This window comes from Hyperolius riggenbachi, chromosome 5 (genome assembly GCF_040937935.1).
Source record: "Hyperolius riggenbachi isolate aHypRig1 chromosome 5, aHypRig1.pri, whole genome shotgun sequence".
Lineage (NCBI taxonomy): Eukaryota > Metazoa > Chordata > Amphibia > Anura > Hyperoliidae > Hyperolius > Hyperolius riggenbachi.
In genome coordinates this window covers 189,323,265-189,344,938 of record NC_090650.1, presented here as the reverse complement: position 1 = coordinate 189,344,938, position 21,674 = coordinate 189,323,265, and the positions used below count along the sequence as shown (strand labels likewise).

Below are 21,674 nucleotides of genomic sequence, written 5' to 3'. Positions count from 1 at the left end.
TTCCTACACTGCACCCTTTAGGAGAGATGTCGCGAACATCAAATTTTGGGTTCGCGAACGTAAACTTCCGCAAATGTTCGCGAACAGGTGAATCTTGCAAACCGCCAGTTTTAGGCAGTGTTTACAAACAAAAAAACATGGCTGCTAACCAGGAAGTGATGTGTGTGTACATATATAGATATATAGATATATACACACACACATACACTAATATGTGTGTATGTATGTTTCCCTGGGTCGACAAAGCTTGACAAAGAAAAGAAGAGACAAAGAAAAGGAGGATCTGTACTGTCCGATTTGTACAAAAAAAACCCCATACCAATCGAGTCACTGTGATCTCCTGGGTCCCTATTTGTCATTTCCGCCGATCCCCACTGCAATCCTGGCTTTTAATTAATTGCCACTTTTAGGCAGTGTTTACAAATGAAAAACATGGCTGCTAACCAAGTGTGTGTGATGTGTGTGTAAATATATAGATATATACATATACTACAAGTTTCTGCACTCCAGCCTGGGATTAGTCACAGTTTCTCAGCATGTGACAGGCAGCTCCCTCCCCCCTCAGCCTCAAAAACTGCATCACAGACAAACTGAAACTGAGAGCAGGGATGCTGTCTGTGAAGAATAAACAAAGCAATCAGAGCCTGGAGGGGGTGCATAACTTGTCTCCATTACAAAAAAGACAGCCCCTTCCTCCCTGGGTCGACAAAGCTTGACAAAAAAAAGAAGATTAGATATATTACAGAGACAGTACAACTAGAAAATGCTGCAGTAATCCAGACCATATTAGACCAGGTATAGAAACTTATAGGATAGAAGAAATAAGTTTGAAAATTTTGTTACAGAGTCTCTTTAAAGAAGCTGTGGATGGTTAAAGCTGTATAGACTTAGAAGTTGCATGGTAGTAGTTCTGAATGCTGAGACTAAGCTTCATTATGCCATCACCTTTTTTTAGCTAATGTATGTGTGGGAGTATGAAAGCATGAAATTTAAATTTGAGCCTTCTAAGACAGATGGGCTTGTGACATATTTATTTTAAGCAATGGTATCATCCCAAGAATTGTTAGCCCTTGCAATACACACACACACTCACACAAACACACACATACTGTACTTACTTTACTTCAAACCAGCTATGGGAGAAAAAAATGTAATGTTTATAAAATGTAAAAGTTTGTGGGGGAAATATAAAGAAGCTGAAATGAGTCATGGGGACAGTGAGATGCTGAAGTAACAGTAACCCCTGACCGTGGCATAAGTAGGCCCTTGTATTAAGCCTCTGTATTAAGCTCTGTTGAAGAGAAGAGTTAGAAATTGTGTGTGTGTGTGTGTGTGTGTGTGTGTGTGTGTGTGTGTGTGTGTGTGTGTGTGTGTGTGTGTGTGTGTGTGTGTGTGTGTGTGTGTGTTTATTTTAAGTTGCAGCCAGCTGCATAGAAGTATTAGAAGAGGCTAAATAATACTCTTTTTATTTATTTAGCTCCTGGCATTACATGAAAGAAAAAAACAGTATGTGGCTCTCTGCTCTCTAGTAGTTTATATGGTATTAGTTTATTTTTTTATTTTATATAATAGTAATTCAGATTTCTAACATATTTAATTGTTATACATTGTTCATAAATTAATGCAGCAAAGATTTCATTGCCTGACAATACTTATTTTTAAATATTCTAATAGATTTACTGAATGTCTAGAGCTTTCTTTTCATAAACCCTTAAAATGAGAAATAGTGCAAATAGATTGCAGTGTTACTTTTTCACCTATAAAGAAATATGAAAGCTAACAGTGTCTAACTGTTTTCAAATTGCCCAGTATGCACTTGTTTACATTTAAGTAGTCTATTCAAAACCTTCACCTTTTTCCATTTTACCCAAAGCCCTTTCCCTGGTAATAGTTAAGATTGCTTTAACAATTAGTAATTGTAGATGCTGGCGCTATATAAATCAACAATAATAATAAATATCTGTGTATTACTTAGCTCAATTAGAAGTTCCACAGTGGGTACTGAATCCTTCCATAAACACAGAGAAAGCTTTTGTGTCTCTTGATAAGGCATCCTTTTGGTGTCTTTGGGTTACATTGGAAGAAGTGCTTTACAAACTACCTTAGTAAATAAAGCTGGCACGCAGGGGAAAAAATGCAAGCTTCTGAAGAATATAAAGGGTCCAACATACTTGATCCATGTTTTTTAAAAGTATCTGCTATTTTGTTTAATAAGTTTGCAACTCTTCCTTGAGTTGTAACTGTTGCTTGTGTCATATCAGAATATAGCAAATAATTTCTGAAAGGTTTGGGAATTAAGGTTTTCAGCATATACATTTCTGATGATTGGCTAGAACTAGGTAGTTATCAGCTACAGCAACATGGCTAATCTTGCAACTGATTGTCCCCCACCCAAACTGGGCTTAATTTGTACAGCATTGTGTTAAGCACTGTACCACTGTCACCTTTTTCTTTGACAGTCAGTGAATGTACTGCCTTGTAGCCAGCTGTGTGAACTTAAATCTAGACGTTATGCGATAGACGTTGCATGCATGCACCCAAGCAAAAAATACTCTTCTTTATTGAGGGCGGCCTTGATTTTATTTAAAAATTCTCACTGCAGGTGCATACATATGACTGCAATCACATGGCACCTAATTTACTAATGTGATAAGACCCAGGTGATGGTTGCAAGCTTTTCCTACCTAATAGTACTAAATTTAAACAAAGCCATTTAGCATGTATCATTTATGTTGTTCCGTATTCTCATCTGCTCTCCAACTGTAGTAAATCATTCCTTGTAACATTTGCTTCTAAAATGGAATGTTCATACATACGAGTATTTTTATAACATGCATTTGTCCCAGGGTGGATTTTTGCCAAATATTTCCAATTATGCTGTTTTATATGATTTACACTCTGATAAGAACATGCAGTATTGTTTAAAATGTGTCTATAAAATTCAAGTGGTGGAAAAATATATGATTCTAACAGTTGCTTTTGTGTGTTACACCTTTATGCTGAATGTGATTACAAGTAATATTTATTTTTGTTATAAATTGTAATGAAGTAAAATGAGAATGGATATTTTTTTCATACCCCTACATATTTTATTTGAAATAGATAGGAAAATAATTAGTAATCTATGTATGTGTTATACTAGTTGAATAAAACAGGGCAGTGCACACTTCAGATTCAGAAGTCAGAACATACTGTATATGACCTAAGTGCTTAAAGCTATTCTATAAATCTGGAGGAAATAATCAGCGGCATTAATAGCTAGATTAAAAACTATACATTGAGAGAACTTAAAATATATATATATATATATATATATATATATATATATATATATACAGGATCTTCTCAAAAAATTAGCATATTGTGATAAAGTTCATTATTTTCTGTAATGTACTGATAAACATTAGACTTTCATATATTTTAGATTCAAATACACACAACTGAGGTAGTTCAAGCCTTTTATTATGTTCAGTTATGCACTCAATACTTGGTCGGGAATCCTTTTGCAGAAATGACTGCTTCAATGCGGTGTGGCATGGAGGCAATCAGCCTGTGGCACTGCTCAGGTGTTATGGAGGCCCAGGATGCTTAGATAGCGGCCTTAAGCTCATCCAGAGTGTTGGGTCTTGCATCTCTCAACTTTCTCTTCACAATATCCCACAGATTCTCTATGGGGTTCAGGTCAGGAGAGTTGGCAGGCCAATTAAGCACAGTAATACCATGGTCAGTAAACCATTTACCAGTGGTTTTGGCACTGTGAGCAGGTGCCAGGCCGTGCTGAAAAATGAAATCTTCATCTCCATAAAGCTTTTCAGCAGATGGAAGCATGAACCCACTTTTGAACCAGAAGGTTGACTTTTTTTGTTTTAAAAACACGTTTCTTTTATTGGTCGGATGAAATATGCTAATTTTTTGAGATAGGAAATTTGGGTTTTCATGAGCTGTATGCCAAAATCATCAATATTAAAGCAATAAAAGGCTTGAACTACTTCAATTGTGTGTATTTGAATCTAAAATATATGAAAGTCTAATGTTTATCAGTACATTACAGAAAATAATGAACTTTATCACAATATGCTAATTTTTTGAGAAGATCCTGTATATATATATATATATATATATATATATATATATATATATATATATATATATATATATATACACATTATATTTAGAATGACTCCCTGTTATGGCCTTTGGCTGGCCCAGTCTTTTGATATGATTTTAATCCTGTGTCATTATTTTTTTCTTTTGTAACACAGAATTTGTTTGTCCATCTCTGATCTCATTTTTACTGTGGCTCATGTATGCACATACTAATTTGCTTTTTTTATGTCTACTTGTGTCCTGATCCAGATTCAAGCCTCGCGTTCTGGACCTGAATGTGTCAGTACCTAAATCCATTGTTTCATTAAATTTAATGTTTTGTAATAGTGTGTGCTAGTCCTGCTTCATTTGTGACACATAGTAAATTCCTTGTAGCTGTTTAATGTCATATAGTTTTTTAGCATTTTAGTTATAGACTATGCATGTAAATTTATGTAAAAGAATGTTTTTTCCATACACTGCCAAAAGTATAACTGCTGTACCACAATATGATGAGACCATATTTGGCCTATATAAACACCATCTCTGATTCACAGTCTTTCCAAATTGAAATACAGTGAATGGAAAAAAATACAAATTCAGTTTCAGGAATACATTAGTGAAAGTAGTCGTTTGATATGTTATCTCCTTTAAAGGTTTATGTTATGGAGATACAGTTCAACATTACAGTTTGTATGGTATTCAGCTGAGGTGTAAGGTGCACAATATTTTTTTTCTTTTTCCAAAATGTAAAAACCCATTAGAAAGGAAAGTTATACTTGTATGCCAATAGTTACAGTGCTAGTCAAAGAGACAGAGCTGGTATGTGGAAGGAACTTTCACTTTTTTAGTCTCTAAAATTAAAAAAAAAATTAAAACTGGTTTAATTTTTTTATTGCTGCTCCTTTAAGCTTACAAAGCTGTTCGTCCTATTGCCCAATTTCAGCCAAAACATGTTCGTTATGCCCCCCTACTGGCTGTATCTTATGTCTTACTGTTTGATTGACAACTATGAAACAGAACAGGAGAGCAGTAATACTTTTTTTTTTTTAAAGCATACTTGAAAACTGTATTGTATTTGCTTGCATTTCTACCTGTTCCTGTGCTGAAGAGATTTCCTTCAGTTTCTGCACCAGTGACAAACTTCTGTACTCCCCCAAAGTACAGTGCTTAATTTGGGAAGTTCCTTTAAACAGAGCAGCATAGATCAATACTAACATGAGGAGGGGTTTGGGGTGATATTGGATGTATAAATGATGATGATGTAAAGTTATTAAGTAGTAAGGTATGTTTTTCTATATCATCTGCTAGGGACATTAGAAGTCTGTTCTTTCACATCCACCGAGAAAAGTAGTAGAGATGGAGGGAGTACAGAATCAGCTGTAAAACATCCTCAAGGGAGATTTTCTATTTCTTTCTGAAATTATTATTTCACACTTTAGAGGTTCCCCACAGGTCTGAGATGGCAATGTCCAAATCTGACCATTTTTAGTTGAATCAAGCATGTTATGTGTATAGACAGGAAGGCAGCTTCAGAACTCTTAAATTACAGTTCTGGGGGAGAAGGTAATTACCCCTGGTTATGATATGGCATATTACGTGTATTTTGTCCCATCTCTGCTGTTGCCTCATGGAGTAAGCTGATCTTGTTGCATTCTGACAAATACAAACCACACAAATTGTCCTACTTAGCTATGGACGGGAAACCACATGCAGCCTATCCCTGTTGTCTGTGTAAGCTTTAACATTTACAGTTACTAGATAACAGTGCACTAATAACAGAGCAGGAGCACTGAAGTGCAACCAACCTGGCTAATGCTGGGTACACAAGATGCGTTTTTCGTCCGATTTACCATCCGATCGATTTCCTATTCGAATCTGTTATCTTTTATTATCTATTTCCATTCTCTTCTATGAGAAATCGATCAGAAAAATTATCGAAAATAAGATCGGACATGTCGAAATTATCTATCGAACCATCTATCTAACACAAAATTGTATGGTGTGTACCTAGCATAAGTTAGTTTTCCAATGAGGAAAAATAAACAGATAAATAATTAGATAGGAAGATAAAAAAATATAGATAGAACAAAAATATTCCTTGCATCCTGGGTGTAAACCATACAAATGTGTGTATGTGTTGCGTGAGTACCTTCTTCGTTGTCAGTTAGTATTGTCTCTCATATTTCTGTCTGTAAACATCATTGTACTATTTTTGTTGCTATAGTATAATGTTTTAGAAATATTCTTTTACATACAGGTTTAAATATCGACTTATTTCTCTAGTATATTATGTATCATCTGGATACAGTTATCCTGTAATTTACTTAAATTCAAAAACTATCAACTTTAATTACCTTATCTGTAAATTGATGTCCACAAAATGTAGACATTAGGTATTGTAAGTCCATGGAATTACATGTTGACCATACAAGGTAGTGTACAGTTGAAGTGGGCAGGGCTCTTTTCTCCTGCATCATTGCTTGTTAGATATGCAAAATAAAATTTACCCTCATGCCCACCTCTACCCCATGTATTAATTTAGTTGGAAAAATCTAGTAATTTAGACAAATTGACACAGACAGAATGAAGCAAACTGGCAATCTCGACTCAAATCAATCAATTCAGTTTATCTCTTCATGTCAAAACTAACTGGTGAAACATTTATTTAGAACAATCAAATAGGTTTAAGTGGTAATTGCTATGTTGACTTACTGATATGTACAGGTTCAATTGATTTGCTAGATTTTTTAGATAAGTTGTTAATTTAGATTGGGCCATGAATGGCCACTTTAAAATTACACATAGTAGATTTCAGTTACTATATCCAAGGTATAAAAAAAACCTCACATGTACAGTAACACGTGTGTGCCTTATAAATTCAGTTCAGAAGGCAGTGCACTATGCAAAGTGGTATGCGTAACAAATATACAATGATAACAGAAGTGCAGGACAATTAGCCAACTGGTTGTGATGATTTGCAAGTCTATATTCCATACAAATCAGCTGCTGCTCATAAATAATAATAAGCAAAAACAACAGAAGTGGAGGAGCACCCATGCAAAAGGATATGGGGTGTGCCGTAGCTTTAAGACCACTGTACCAATGATCCAAAGATGCAGATCCAGACGAAGCAGGCACCACCTTCAGTAAATAATTAGCTCTTTATTGAAAAAGTCATAAAAAATGACAAGTCATCAGTAAAAAATGGCTTTAGCGGCTGACAGCCCGCTGTTTCAAGCTCAGTAGCTCTTTTTCAAAGCCAGAAGCCATACAAACAAGTAGAGGAACAACTCCTCCTTAAATAGGAACTATACAAGTAATTAACCAATCAATTTAAAATCTGGCTGGCCAATGAGAGCACTCAGGAGGGCTGTGGACCTGATGGGGAACTGAAAAGAATGACATCACCAAAAACACACCTCCCAGACTTGCCAACGCCTAGCGCATGCGTATACAACCGTCCGCATGCGGAAAAACGTACGCATTATACGCGGAAAATCATCCAGACGGCAAAATCATACGTACGTATAAGAAGGTCCGCATGCGTAAAATTGTACGCGTCTGACGCGTAAAAACCGTACGCGTTTAACGCTGAAAATTTCACTAACATGCGTCAATATAGCCGCAAAGAAGATAGTAAGTGAAATTTAAAGATATAGCAGCGGTATACAAAAGTGCCTGGGGACCACCAAAAACGTCATCACAAACATGAAACGGTCACCACAACCAAGTGTGACAATATGCAATGACGACAAAAGGGTGTCCCCAGAGCAAACAACAACCGCCTATACTTACAAAAAGGCAAGATACCACACATCGCTATGCGTTCAGCAAGACACATGGGAGTTTTCCTAAAAAAGAAAAAAGAGAAAAGAAAAAATTAGAAACAACACTAGAAAAAATGAGAGGAACACAGCCGTCCCAAGATTATCACACAGGCCAACCAGTAGGAGAAACAGTAAGCAGAGAAAGACAATCACAAAGGATAACTCATATACAGAAACTGAGATCATATTCTCGATTTAGCCCACCCAACCCCATAACATTAAGTTTTCGAATCCACCATGCTTCCCTACGTTTACTACTTCTAGCACCTTCTATGCATAGCACAGTTCAAAACTTCACTAAATGAAACATCACGAGGAGTTTGCTGATCACAAAATTTGTATTCAATAAGCACGCACAATGCATTGCTATACCCTCAAACCTCCCGTGAAATTGCACATACCCCAATTGTTGAACACCCCCCTTTACCCCAAACCCCAGTCAGGAATGTTGTTTGCCTGCAGGACTTATTTGCGTATACCAGCGCTGGTTTTTAGATCTCCTTTGGCCATATTTTAATTGCATAGGATGAAAGTGAACCGTTTTCTAAACGAATAGTCCTGCAGTGAAATTCCCATCTGGATTGGCAGTGTGAGGGGGTTAAATAGTCCCTTTAAAACAATTCCAGTACCTTAAAAACTTGCTGATGCAGGGATGAAGCCACCATTTGATGCCTAATGCCTTGAAAAAACTCGCAAGGAGCGAGTGAAACGCGTCGGCAGAAGTTTTGGGCACAGCCGGCTACCTTACTTGCCTCAGCAGGGGAAAGGTCACAGCAGACCCGCGTTGAACAGACGAAAGTCCGCGGCAAAATCTCCATACATCAGTCCGCAGGAAGAAAGACGGTTGGTGATGAGGGAGCTGGTAGGGCGGAAAGGAGCAGGCGGGGACGCCCGTGCGCTCAGTCCTCGCTCCCTGAAGACCCAAGAGCGGTAAGATAAAAAGCCTTTGGGTAAAGTCCGCGGGCAAATGGTGGCTTCATCCCTGCATCAGCAAGTTTTTAAGGTACTGGAATTGTTTTAAAGGGACTATTTAACCCCCTCACACTGCCAATCCAGATGGGAATTTCACTGCAGGACTATTCGTTTAGAAAACGGTTCACTTTCATCCTATGCAATTAAAATATGGCCAAAGGAGATCTAAAAACCAGCGCTGGTATACGCAAATAAGTCCTGCAGGCAAACAACATTCCTGACTGGGGTTTGGGGTAAAGGGGGGTGTTCAACAATTGGGGTATGTGCAATTTCACGGGAGGTTTGAGGGTATAGCAATGCATTGTGCGTGCTTATTGAATACAAATTTTGTGATCAGCAAACTCCTCGTGATGTTTCATTTAGTGATGCTTCCCTACGTGCCAATTCAGCCTTTCTATTCAATCTACCCCGCCAATCATAAGGTACACTATCTATAACCTGCACCTTCATCTGTGCCACACCATGTTGAGCTGTTGAAAAATGAGACGACACAGCCTGTGTCGTATCATGATTCCGGATTGCTGATTTATGCGATGCCATTCTGTCTCGTAAGGGTTGTGTGGTCATTCCGACATATCCAAGGCCGCACGGACATTTAACTAGATAAACTACATAAGTGGAGTCGCAAGAATAGCGACCTCTAACAGTATATTGTGTGCCCTTGCATGGATGAGTGAATGTACCACCTTTTGCTATGTGGCTGCACAAATGGCAGCTTAAACAGGGAAAAGTACCAATTCTTGAACCAGTGGATAATGAATTAACAATCATGGAAGAACTCAATGAATTACAGCTACGTTGTCTAAATACTTTATCACGGATGGTGGGGGCCTTTTTGAACGAAAGCAAAGGAGGATAGTGGAACTCCGGTATCCGGGGGAAGGCTCCTTGCAAAAGGTGCCAATGTTTTCTAACAATACTGCCCATTTGTTGACTACAGGCTGAATAAGTTGACTCAAAGGGCATACGAAATTGTTTCTGAGTTTTTTTAGAACGACATGAGTTAGGGGACAGAGTATGTTCTGGGTAACCTCTTGCTCTAAATTTGGTTTTAATTAGCTCTTTATGGGTTTCTAAAGAATCTTGATCAGATACTATTCTCTCTACTCGTGTAATTTGTCCCTGAGGGATAGCATTCTTTACCGAGGGTGGGTGGAAACTTTGATAGTGAAGAAGGGAATTTCTATCAGTAGGTTTAGTATAAAGGGTGGTAGTCAGTCTACCCGACTGCATAATCACCCTTGTGTCCAGAAATATTGCCTCATCTAAACTGCCATTTACAGTCAATCTAATTGCCGGACAACTAGCAGCCAAAGAGGATACAAATTCTGTCAGGGTCGAATGTGGCCCCGCCCACAAACAAAAAATATCATCAATATAACGGAACCAACATTTGGCATGTTGATGAAAAAGGGGGTGGGTATAAACAAAACTTTCTTCGTACTGCCCCATAAAAAGTCCAGCATAGGACGGGGCCACATTCGACCCCATCGCTGTACCTCTCAATTGCATATAGTAGGAACCCTGAAAAGAAAAATAATTACATCGCAAGATGATATTCAATAAATCAATGACAAATTTCCTCTGTGTACAGGACATGTCGGAATACTGCATGAGGTACCATTCGATCGCCTCCACACCCCCATCATGTGGGATGGAGGTGTAGAGGCTCTCGACGTCCAAGGTTACTAAAAGGGTACCCTCCTCAACAAGACCAAAAGATCGTAATTTGTCTAGAAACATCCCTGTGTCCCGAATGTAGGACTCCAGAGAGGTCACCAGAGGTTGCAGAATTCGATCCACATATTGTGCCAATGGCACAAATATCGAACCCACGCCGGCCACAATAGGTCGCCCAGGTGGCCGGCGTGGGTCCTTGTGGATCTTAGGTAATGTATAAAAAGATGGAGTACAGGGAGCCTCTTGTTGTAAAAAAATTGTACAAGGGCATCATCAATAATTTCATCAGCTTTTGCCTGATCTAACACCTCCTTGATACGTAACTGTATTCTTCTGAGTGGATCAACATCGACCTTAGACTATACATCAACCAGTGCCAATTGTTCCAGAATCTCCTGAACATAATATTGACTATCTAAAATCACCACCGCGCCCCCCTTATCGGCAGGGCGGATGGTGATTTCAGTCCTCCTACTCAGTTGGATAAGGGTGGCATGCTCTTCCTTCGTTAGATTATAATCGACTCTAGTAGTACAAAAGTCCAATTCAATGGCCTTCATATCTTCCTTCACTCTCTCGATATATGAGTCAATCACCGGGTGACTGGGGGGAGAAAAATTACTTTTGTTTCGCAAACCCGTGCCGGCAAGAGATAACAGATCCTCCTTAGGGGTCACAACATCCTGTCCAGACTTTGGTTCCACTGGAAAAGTACCAAAAAAATATTTAAGTTTAATGTTACGAAAAAAACGAAAAAGTTCCTGATCTATCTGAAAAAAATTAGGCAAATTTGTGGGGCTAAACGAGAGGCCATAGTTGAGAACACGTTTCTCAATATCTGATAAAGAGTGCCCAGATATATTAACCACTAGGTTCGATCCTTCTGATCTTTCCTTGCACGTAGTGTCATGGAGCCTTTGTGACTGTTTGCGTTTGAACCTTGTGCCGCCTCTCCGGCGGCGTCTCTTCTTGTTGTTGGTGAGTATTCCCTCGACGAGGGCAAAAAATCACTTGAAGAAGAATTATTAGGTTCTGAGCCAGTTGGATTAGCTCCTCTCTTTCCCTTTGGATGTTGCGGTCTGGAATATTTACGATTGCCAGTCGGAAGGGATGGTCGCTGCCAGATATAAACATATCCTGTTTTATAGTCAGAAGTATCCCTATGGTATTTGGACCGTTTGATCTCTACTGCTGATTTCCTATACTGTTCCATTTTGTTGTTTAGAGCATCAACATATGATTGGTATTCGCCAGCAGCCATAGTTGCTTTCAATTGGTCTCCAGCACTGTTGATCTTTCCGTCTATGACGGGCAATTCCTGCTGGATACGGGCTACTGTGTGCACCATTGCATCAAAAGATGCTTTATTCCAAATTCGCTCCCATATGGAGCAAAACTCAGCATCATGGACAAAAAGCATAGGGCTGATCGGTGAGCGTACAGATCGTGGGATCTTCTTGGCTCTGCAGTATTCAGCGAGGGTCTTGGCGTGCAGATCTAAATCAACGCGGCGTTTACGTAAAGCCTCCAATTCACGTTTGACAGATTTAATATCCGGATCTTGCAAGAAGTTAGAGTCATCCTCCGTGATCGCCAGTATTCTGCTCGCTTGTTCCTCAGTGTAAGAAAAGGTAACTGGAGATTGTCCAGCATTTCAATCCTCCATGGTGCTAGCGCTTCCTTGGTACAACTTCTCAGCAAAAACAACAGAAGTGGAGGCCTGCTTCGTCTGGATCTGCATAAATAATAATAATAATAATGGCAGTATTTGTATAGCGCCTTTCTCCTGTCGGACTCAAAGCGCTTGCGAGGCAGCCACTAGAGCGCACTCAGTAGGCAGTAGCAGTGTTAGGGAGACTTGCCCAAGAAACTCCTTACTGAAATAGGTGCTGGCTTACTGAACAGGCAGAGCCGAGATTTGAACCCAGGTCTCCTGTGTCAGAGGCAGAGCCCTTAACCATTACACTAACCATAATTAAACAAAGGCTCTTCTTTGACTTTGGTGTACATGCAGATGATATTTACCACAACAGGTTTTATGAACTTTAGTCAAAGGATTAGCATAAAAAATAAGCTGAAAAGTTACCCCCTCGGCTTTTACCCGAGTCACCCCGACACTGCTAGTAAACAGTTTTAGTCTGTTCACAGAAGGACTTGTGCCCCTGGCCCTGAGTACCTATGGGCTACTTGGAAAGGAGCAGGATGATTAGTACAGTGATGCTGTACTCATGTGTTGTGCTTCTAAACGAGTACGTGCCCCCCTACTGTGTCCATACCCCCCCTCCCCCTTGGTAACATGGTTAGGAGTGCAGCAAAGTGAGTTCTGAGCTGAATGGCACCTTGGGACTCTTCCCTGGTTCTCCCCACATCCCTGGCTGTCTTAATGCGCTCTATATCTCCACACCTCTTTTAAGTCCACAGATATATTCACAGCAAGAAATCGTCCCATGTACCTCAATCAAAAAGCCTTGTGTAGTGTAAAACCATAACATTTATTGCTCTATAAAAACATATTGCACTCACATACCCAGCGTAAGTTGTAAGCTCAGAGTTGTTTGTATGGACTCTCCCTCCATTATGTTGGCCGCTGGCAGGCTTGTCTCTGTATGACCTCCTGGACCATGTGTATCGCTGCATACTAGGCCACACACGCTTGCAATCCTAGAAAACTGGCTGCTCCATGGCTCAACTAGCAGGTGTCTCTTCCGTACCCAAGCTCCACCTAACATGTTTTGTCATGCTGTGACTCATCAGGGGCACCCTGCTGTTTTAGCGCTGCAGAAAGCCGGCATCCTAGGATTGGGGCACACTTCTCTTGCACAGACTGGCCATGACTAGAGAAAGTAATGGGACCCGGTACAGAAGACGGAGAAGACTGAGGACGGCAGTGTGGGTGCGATCCGTGCACATGGGGCTGGAGTAAGCCCCAGGTATCTATAAAATGTTTACTTTATTCCAGCTCTGGTACACTTTAATCAAGATGTAGAGATATAGAGAGTATCAAGACAGCCAGGGAGGTGGGGGACGACCCGGCCGGAAACAGTCCCAAGGTGTAATTTGACCTGTCAGTAGGTCTCTGCGGTTAGTGAATCTCACACAGTGGGTGTTCCATCTTGTACAATAAGGAAGATTGACGTTATAAACAAGGAACTATGAAGTACAGAAATATCAGCTGATGGACTGATCATTACACAGCAGTGGATTTAATGACTATGAAATAGTGGACTAGAATTGTATTGAAATCATGATACTGGGTGGTGCTACCTCTTGTGATATATTGAATTTACTAGTAAAAGGGGAGAACCAGGTGCAACCATAGATATATTGTGCGCACGTGTGTTGTTTGTATTTTTCTCTAAAGCAGGAATGCTCACAGCGAATCAGAGCTTTGCAAATCTATCAGCTGATCAAACAAATCACATGACCATCACTATACACTATGGGCTTGATTCACAAAGCGGTGCTAACTGTTTAGCACGGGTGTGCTAAACAGTTAGCACGTGAAGTGCCATTCGCAGACTTTTGCGAGCGCAAAGCGCCGCTATTCGCGCGATCGCTGACTTTTGCGCGCGCAAAAGTCCGCGAACGGCACTTCACATGCTAACTGTTTAGAACACCCGTGCTAAACAGTTAGCACCACTTTGGGAATCAAGCCCTATGTGCTCTGTACTGATAACACAGAAAGTATATGTACTTCAAAAAACTATTTAGAAGGAGGAGAGAAAAGAGGGATACTTTTACAAGCACACACTACAGATAGGGAATATGGCACACTGTAGTGTCTTTAAAAAGCAACTGTTAGCCATAATAAGTACCCCCCCCCCCCCCCCCAAAAAAAATACATATGTCAATAGATAAATACTTGCTCTGCTTACTTAATAGATGTATTGCACTGTCCACTTAATGGATGTCAGTTATTTGACATTATTTTTGCAAGACTATCCCCCTCCTGGCAGTGGCTATCTTGTTTGCTCTATGGTAAAGATCCCCTTCCCCCCCCCCCATCCCCCTCCTCCTCGCACTGATTTTGCACAGCAGGGAGGATAAATGCAGAAGGCAAGAGAGGAGAGAGGTGAGTGACAGATGCTTCAGCCAATCAGGCTGATTCAGCAGCATGTCCCTTCTCTTTTGCGTCTGTGTACGCAGTTAGAGCCTGGGGGCATGGGGAGAGAAAAGCTATTTGGGGGAAAAAAAGTAAGATTCGTTTTAAACGTTTAAATTGCCTGGTTAGCATCCTTTTTACCCATTTAATAGCCTGCAATAGAGAATTGATTTTGTATTTTATGCCTAACAGTTACTCTTTAAATGGGGTTACACTAGCTACACTACAGGTTCCTGGATGTGAGACTTACGTCCAGCACTAAAATCCACTCCCTTGCTTGTGCACTGATCCCATTTTGAATGATTGCTGCTATTATTTATTTATTTTAAGTATTTATATAGCTCTGACATATTGCGCAGCACTGTACAGAGTATATTGTATTGTCACTAACTGTCCCTCAGAGGGGCTTGCAATCTAGTCCCTACCATAGTCGTATGGCTATGTATGTATCGTGAGGTGTATAGTCTAGGGCCAATTTAGGGGGAAGCCAGTTAACTTATCTGTATGTTTTTGGGATGTCAGAGGAAACAGGAGTGCCCAGAGGAAACCCACACAGACATGGGGAGAACATTCAAACTCCATGCAGACCTGGCTGGGATTTGAACCAGGGACCCAGCGCTGCAAGGCTAGAGCGCTAACCACTACGCCACTGTGCTGCCCTAGCTAGCAACAGTTGTTCAAATAAAGTTACAGGGAAAAATTTAATTGAAGTGACAGTGTAATATTAAAAAAAAGTGTTTTTTTGGTAAGTTTTAACCAATGCAAAACTAATTAACTACTTGTGTCACCTATACTTGGCCTTGGATTTGTGGACACCACAGTGTCTGAATCATACACCTGAAACAGCCATTGTTTAAAAGGAAATAAATATGGCAGCCTCCATATCCCTCTCACTTCAGTTGTCCTTAAACCATTTCAGCTCGCGGGGTATTTTTCACTTTATGCATCAGAGCAAATTTCACCTCCCATTCATTCGCCAATAACTTTATCACTAATTATCACAACAAAATTATCTTTATCTTGTTTTTTTCTGCCACCAATTAGGCTTTCTTTGGGTGGTACATTTTTCTAAGAATTATTTTTTTCTAAATGCATTTTAAAATGGAATATTAAGAAAAAATGAAAAAAAAATATATTATTTCTCAGTTTTTGGGCATTATAGCTTTAAAATAATACATGCTACCATAACTAAAACCTATGTACTTTATTTGCCCATTTGTCCCGGTTATTTCACCATTTAAATTATGTCCCTATCACAATGTATGGCGCCAATATTTTATTTGGAAATAAAGGTGCATTTTTTCAGTTTTGCGCCCATCACTATATACAATCTTATAATTTAAAAAATGTTCACCATATACCCTCTTCACATGCATATCAAAAAAGTTCAGACCCTTAGGCAACTATTTAGGTTTTTTTTTATAGTACCGTATATACTCGCATATAAGCTGACCCGCATATAAGCCGACCCCCCAAGTTTTACCCCAGAAAGCAGGAAAAAGTCATTGACTCGCAAATAAGCCCACCCCCACCCCACCCCCAGTATAAATAGCCAGATGTGATCCCAATACTAGGCAGTCACATTCCCCACAGCCATGTGTGCCCAACAATGTTAGGCAGACCACCTTCCCACATTGTGATCAGAGTATTTAGAGTAACTGAAAAGGAAAACCGAGAGCCCAATATAGTGCAGTATGTTAAGAATGGTTGGTAAATGATAACGTGAGAATAATTATACTCACAAACATGGGTTACCGTCCAGGTAACCACTGTAAAGGCAGGTGAGGAGATTAAGCCTGTCCTCACTCAGGACTAAAAAGTCGCTCTCTGTAGAGATGAAAAGAAGGAGATAGCACTCCCATCCACCAGGAGTGGACGCAATGTATTTGTATATTGTACAGAGGCGCCAGCAGGATAAAAATTCATAAAAACTTTAAAATTGCTAGGAGGAAGTGGTGGGCTTGCCTCCCAAAAGCAGACCAGACGTCCTGTTCTTATATAAATAGACACATTTATTATACGATACCCCACAAAGGAAATGCCGTTTCGCGGGTCGAGCCCACTTCATCAGGCAAACAAGGGGTTAACAGGAATTCTGTAGTGTTAGGAATAGCGCCTCACTGAGGCGCTATTCCTAACACTACAGAATTCCTGTTAACCCCTTGTTTGCCTGATGAAGTGGGCTCGACCCGCAAAACGGCATTTCCTTTGTGGGGTATCGTATAATAAATGTGTCTATTTATATAAGAACAGGACGTCTGGTCTGCTTTTGGGAGGCAAGCCCACCACTTCCTCCTAGCAATTTTAAAGTTTTTATGAATTTTTATCCTGCTGGCGCCTCTGTACAATATACAAAGACTATTTAGAGTGACCTGCTATGCAAAGACAAGCAGGTCTAACAAACTTGTCACAAGAATACATTTGTTACAGCAGACTGAGAACAGCAATGGTGCCTCCCTTGCTATTTAAAAAAATAGGGATCAGAATGATTCTCTTCAATTTTATTTCCCCCCCCAACTGTGCCTATGCACCCCCTCCCACCCTAGTACCTCTGTGGCTATTTAAAAATGATGTACCCCTGCTATGTCCATGCCCCTCCCTGCTGGAACAGTACATGCATATAATTGTTTTCTCTCCGAGTCTCTGTCCCCTACCCCCATGATTTGCAGAGCTTTCTGCTCTTACTTGTCCAGTCCTGAGCCCCCGTAATGGTGTAGAGGGGTGCAGAGTCCCAGCATCACATGTCCGGAGCCCCGTAATGCTGTCTGCGGGTAGAGGAGAGCTGAGTATCAGCATCACATGTCCGGGGATTCCCTTCTTCACTGTGTCTCAAGAAGCCACTAGATGGCGTCATAGATATGAGACACAGTGAGAGTGTCAGAGAAGAAGGGAATCCCCGGACACGTGATGCTGATACTCAGCTCTTCACTACCCGAAGACAGCTTACGGGGCTCCGGACATGTGAGGCTGGCACTCGTCACCCCTCTACATCATTACGGGGGCTCAGGACTGGACAAGTAAGTGCAGGAAGCTCTGAAAATCACAGGAAGGAGATTCGGGGAGGAATCTGCTCGGCGTCAGAGAGGAGGCAGATACCGCAGGGGGGAAAACAGTTTTTACATGTACCGCTCCAGCAGAGGGGGCACATACCGGAGCGAGGGGGGACACTTTAGCATCATGACTCGCATATATGCCGAGACCCCCACTTTTGGGTCACTTTTTGGGGGTCAAAAATTCGGCATATATGCGAGTATATACGGTAATTTTTTTTTTTATTAAAAATTTTATTTGGGTAATTTTTGGTGTGGGCGGTAAACAGTTTTAAATGTAATAATGTGGGTTTATTTTATTTAATGTATGTAGTTGTAGTTTTACTATTTGGCCACAAGATGGCCACAGTGAGATTTTTTTTTTTTAGCCCTGGAAGCAAAGTGCTAGCTTCCAGGAAGCATATAGAGGACGGGAAACTTTTTTTTTTTGTCAGAAGGACCGCAGCCTCTGATGAGAAGCCGTCGGTTTTTCTGCCAGGGACTTAGATCAATGAAAGGGAACAATGTTCCCATTCATTGATCACTGGGATACCAGGGGTGGCACGGGCGCGCACAGGCATGCACACGATCGTGCGCACCAGCTCTAGAGCAGCTGCCTGGACGTGATTGTCACATGGTTAAAGTGACACTGAAGTAAAAAAAAACAAAAAAATAAAACTTATGATGTATTGATTTGTATGTGCAGTACTGATAATGAATAAAACAAAGAAAATAGTTTCATATTTTAATTTTTAGAGATATAGGTTTTTATAATATTGCATAATTCTTTTATATTTTCAATTACAAGACACGCTCTGTATTTTAAACTATAATGCTAGGTACACACCATACACACCATACAATTTTCTGTTAGATTTACCTGTCAACATTTCAAAAATGTTCAAAAAATCTAAACTTCACGGTACAGTTTGGGTATCGCTTTTTTTGAGAAATAATTGTGGCCTGGTATCTTCCACTGCGGTATCCCAATGGCCACAAATTTACGGAAGTCCTCAGAGTCCACCAGCTTGTATGGTAAAAGCTGGCGAGCTAATAGTTCATGTTCAGATGGTGTTGCGCCTGCTCCAAAAGCTGCTAGTCTCGTTCAGGGATCCCAATACCTTGTATGTGTAGCGAACAATAATATGTAACGGACTGCGCTGATTAAAAATTCGTAAGATACTTTAATATATAAAAATTAGCAATAATCAAATTAAAACAATCTGGGGTAAAAAAGGGGATAAAAAAGGGAGGGAAATGTTTTTTCTCGTGGTGACCCAAAATTGGTTTTTCAACAGCTGTAGTAGCGTGATTGCACATAAAAATATTGTACCAAAATAGTGGTGATTTGGCAGTGTGACACTTGCACAGTGATTTTCCTATGGAGGGTAGAGGTTCAAAGTGACTGGTGCTTTAAAGTCCAGCGAGCAGTGTCCAGAGAACAATATAGCTACATGCAGTATTGTTAGGAAGTCTCGGGTGTTGGTAGTGAGTGATTATTCATTAGTGTCCTATTCGTTTAATGTGTCAATAGAATATCCAACACTTGTAACATGTAGATGAAATAGATCTCACCACTCTTAATCCATGCGCAGGCAGCGGGGTTATCTTCAAGGGAGCCGCTCGATCTTACCCGCCCCGGCCGGCGGCGAGGTAAGAGAGACTGGACGGCTTGGCTGCGTCAGGCTGGTTAGCCCGGCTCCGGTAGAGGGCGGAGGTGATGTTCAGCAGTATATTCCGACGGTGAGTAGTTCCGTCCTTCCGTGCGGCGTGAGCAGCCGCGAGTCTCCGATGTAACTCCTTCCCCTCTGTTTGTGTGACGTCACAGATGCAGCCACTGCTGACGTTTCGGGAGGAACGCCTCCCTTTCTCAAAGCTAGGCTGCTGAGGGGGATTGGAGACTCCCTTATGAAGCCTTGCCTAATTGAACAGTTCTTATTCAAAGGCATATAGATCTAAATCTTTGTTTAATCCATGTGGTATCAAAGTATTCAGGTTGAAGATCCACATGGTCTCCCGCCGAGACATTTCTAACATATAATCTCCACCTCTCCACGATCTATTTACCTGCTCCACTATACAGTATTTGGTTCCCTTAAAGGAGCATCCATGCTCCTTCCTATAATGCGCTGAGAGAGGATGTTTTTTATTTCCTTTTATAATGTTTGTACAATGTTCACTGAGTATTTCTTTTAACGTACGCTTGGTCCTTCCCACATAGTGTTTTAGGCAGGGACATGTTAACACATAAATTGCTCCTTTTGTGTCACAATTGGTGACATCTTTGATTTTAAAAGTTTCTTTGTTGGATGTTGATGTGACATCGTAAATTTTCTCAACAGGTGGGCCCGATTCTCGACATGCCCTGCAGAATCCACACTTTTTAAAGTAGCCATTCTTCTTCTTCACTCCAGTTCGTTTAGTAGTAGGAGCCAGTATACTGCCTAAATTTTTTGATTTTCTAAAAATCATTCTTGGGTTCTCTGATAAAATAAATGTAAGTAGAGGATCCTCTCTTAATAAATGCCAATATTTGCCCACTATCTTCCTAACCCGTGGGGCTTGAGAGGAATACTGCATGATCAAACTTGGTTGTTGATCATTGTGACTAGTTTGCATCTCTCTATCTTCCAACAGCTTATTCCTCTCTGTATTTTCAGCCCTTTCCTTAGCTCTCATTATTAACTCTTCCGGGTATCCTTTGTTGTCAAACCTCTCCTGTAATATTTCCGATTCTGCGTTAAAGTCAGTGACCTTAGAACAGTTCCTCCTTAGCCTTAAGAACTGGCCTCCAGGGATATTCATGAGCCATTTTAAATGATGGCAGCTGTCTATTCTGATGTAACTATTAGTGTCAACTGGCTTTAGATAGGTTTTGGTAAGTATCTTCTCCTCTTCTATATAAATTGTGAGGTCCAGAAAATTAACTTGCTGCTGGCTGCAATTGTCCGTGAATTTCAGGTTATAGCTATTCTGATTGATTCATCCCAGGAAAGCGTCAAGACTTGATCTACTTCCCTGCCAGATGAAGAAGGCGTCATCTATAAATCTCCTCCAGAGCACCAGGGCGGGTCCGGGGCCCCCTGGGCCAAATAGTTGGAAACGTTCCCAGTTGGCCATATATAGGTTCGCGAAAGAGGGAGCAAACCGTGTCCCCATCGCCGTCCCGGTGCCCTGGAGGAAGTACTGACCTTCATAGACGAAATAATTGTGCTTTAATATGAATAGAATACTGTCCAAAACAAACTCAATTTGATCCTCCGGTAATGTCTGGGCCTCTTGCATAAAGAACCGGACTGCCTCTACTCCCTTCTCATGAGGTATCACTGTGTATAATGAATTCACATCCACCGTGCACAGCCAGTATTCGTCCTTCCACGTACTCTCGTTAAGGATCCTCAAAAAGTGTCCTGTATCTTTAATATAAGTAGGGGTACTTTTTTCTATTTCCTGCAGGTAAATATCCACATACTGGGACAAGTTGGACGTCATAGAGCCGATCCCAGAAATAATCGGCCTCCCCGGTGGATCGGTGAGGCCCTTGTGTATTTTGGGGAGGTGGTAATATACAGGGATTCTAGGGCTGTCCACATATAAGTAAGTATACTCATCTTCATTAATGATTCCCTTGAGCTTGGCCTCCCCCAAAAGCTTCTCTAATCTCCTGAGGAATTTAAAAGTAGGGTCCATCGATAACAGTTGGTAAGTGTCCTGATTAGACAATTGGCGGGATGCTTCTTGGTGGTACTGTTCAATATCCTGTATGACTACACCTCCTCCCTTATCCGCCGGCCTGATAATGATAGAGGTGTCGTTCTGCAGTCCTCTCATGGCTTGCCTTTCCCTAGATGTTAAATTATCAATAAAATGGGTCTTAAGTTTTTTGATGTCTTCCAAAACCAGGGTCTCAAAAGTGTTCATGGTCTTACTTGCTTCCTGAACCGGATTGTATTTGGATCTACACTTCAGTCCAGA

At 40.7% G+C, this 21,674-nt stretch overlaps 1 protein-coding gene across 4 annotated transcripts in view; it reads left to right on the top strand.

Annotated features, from left to right (window-relative positions):
- Nucleotides 1–21,674, top strand: part of ADCY1 (adenylate cyclase 1) — a 643,071-nt gene that overhangs the window by 333,538 nt on the left and 287,859 nt on the right. For 2 of the 4 annotated variants that reach the window (XM_068236507.1, XM_068236506.1), the window contains exon 6: nucleotides 4,357–4,386. The exons of the other annotated variants lie outside the window; for them this stretch is intronic. In XM_068236507.1, coding sequence (XP_068092608.1) covers nucleotides 4,357–4,386 — 30 coding nt within the window. The remainder of the gene's footprint in view (nucleotides 1–4,356; nucleotides 4,387–21,674) is intronic. 4 annotated transcript variants of the gene reach the window in all.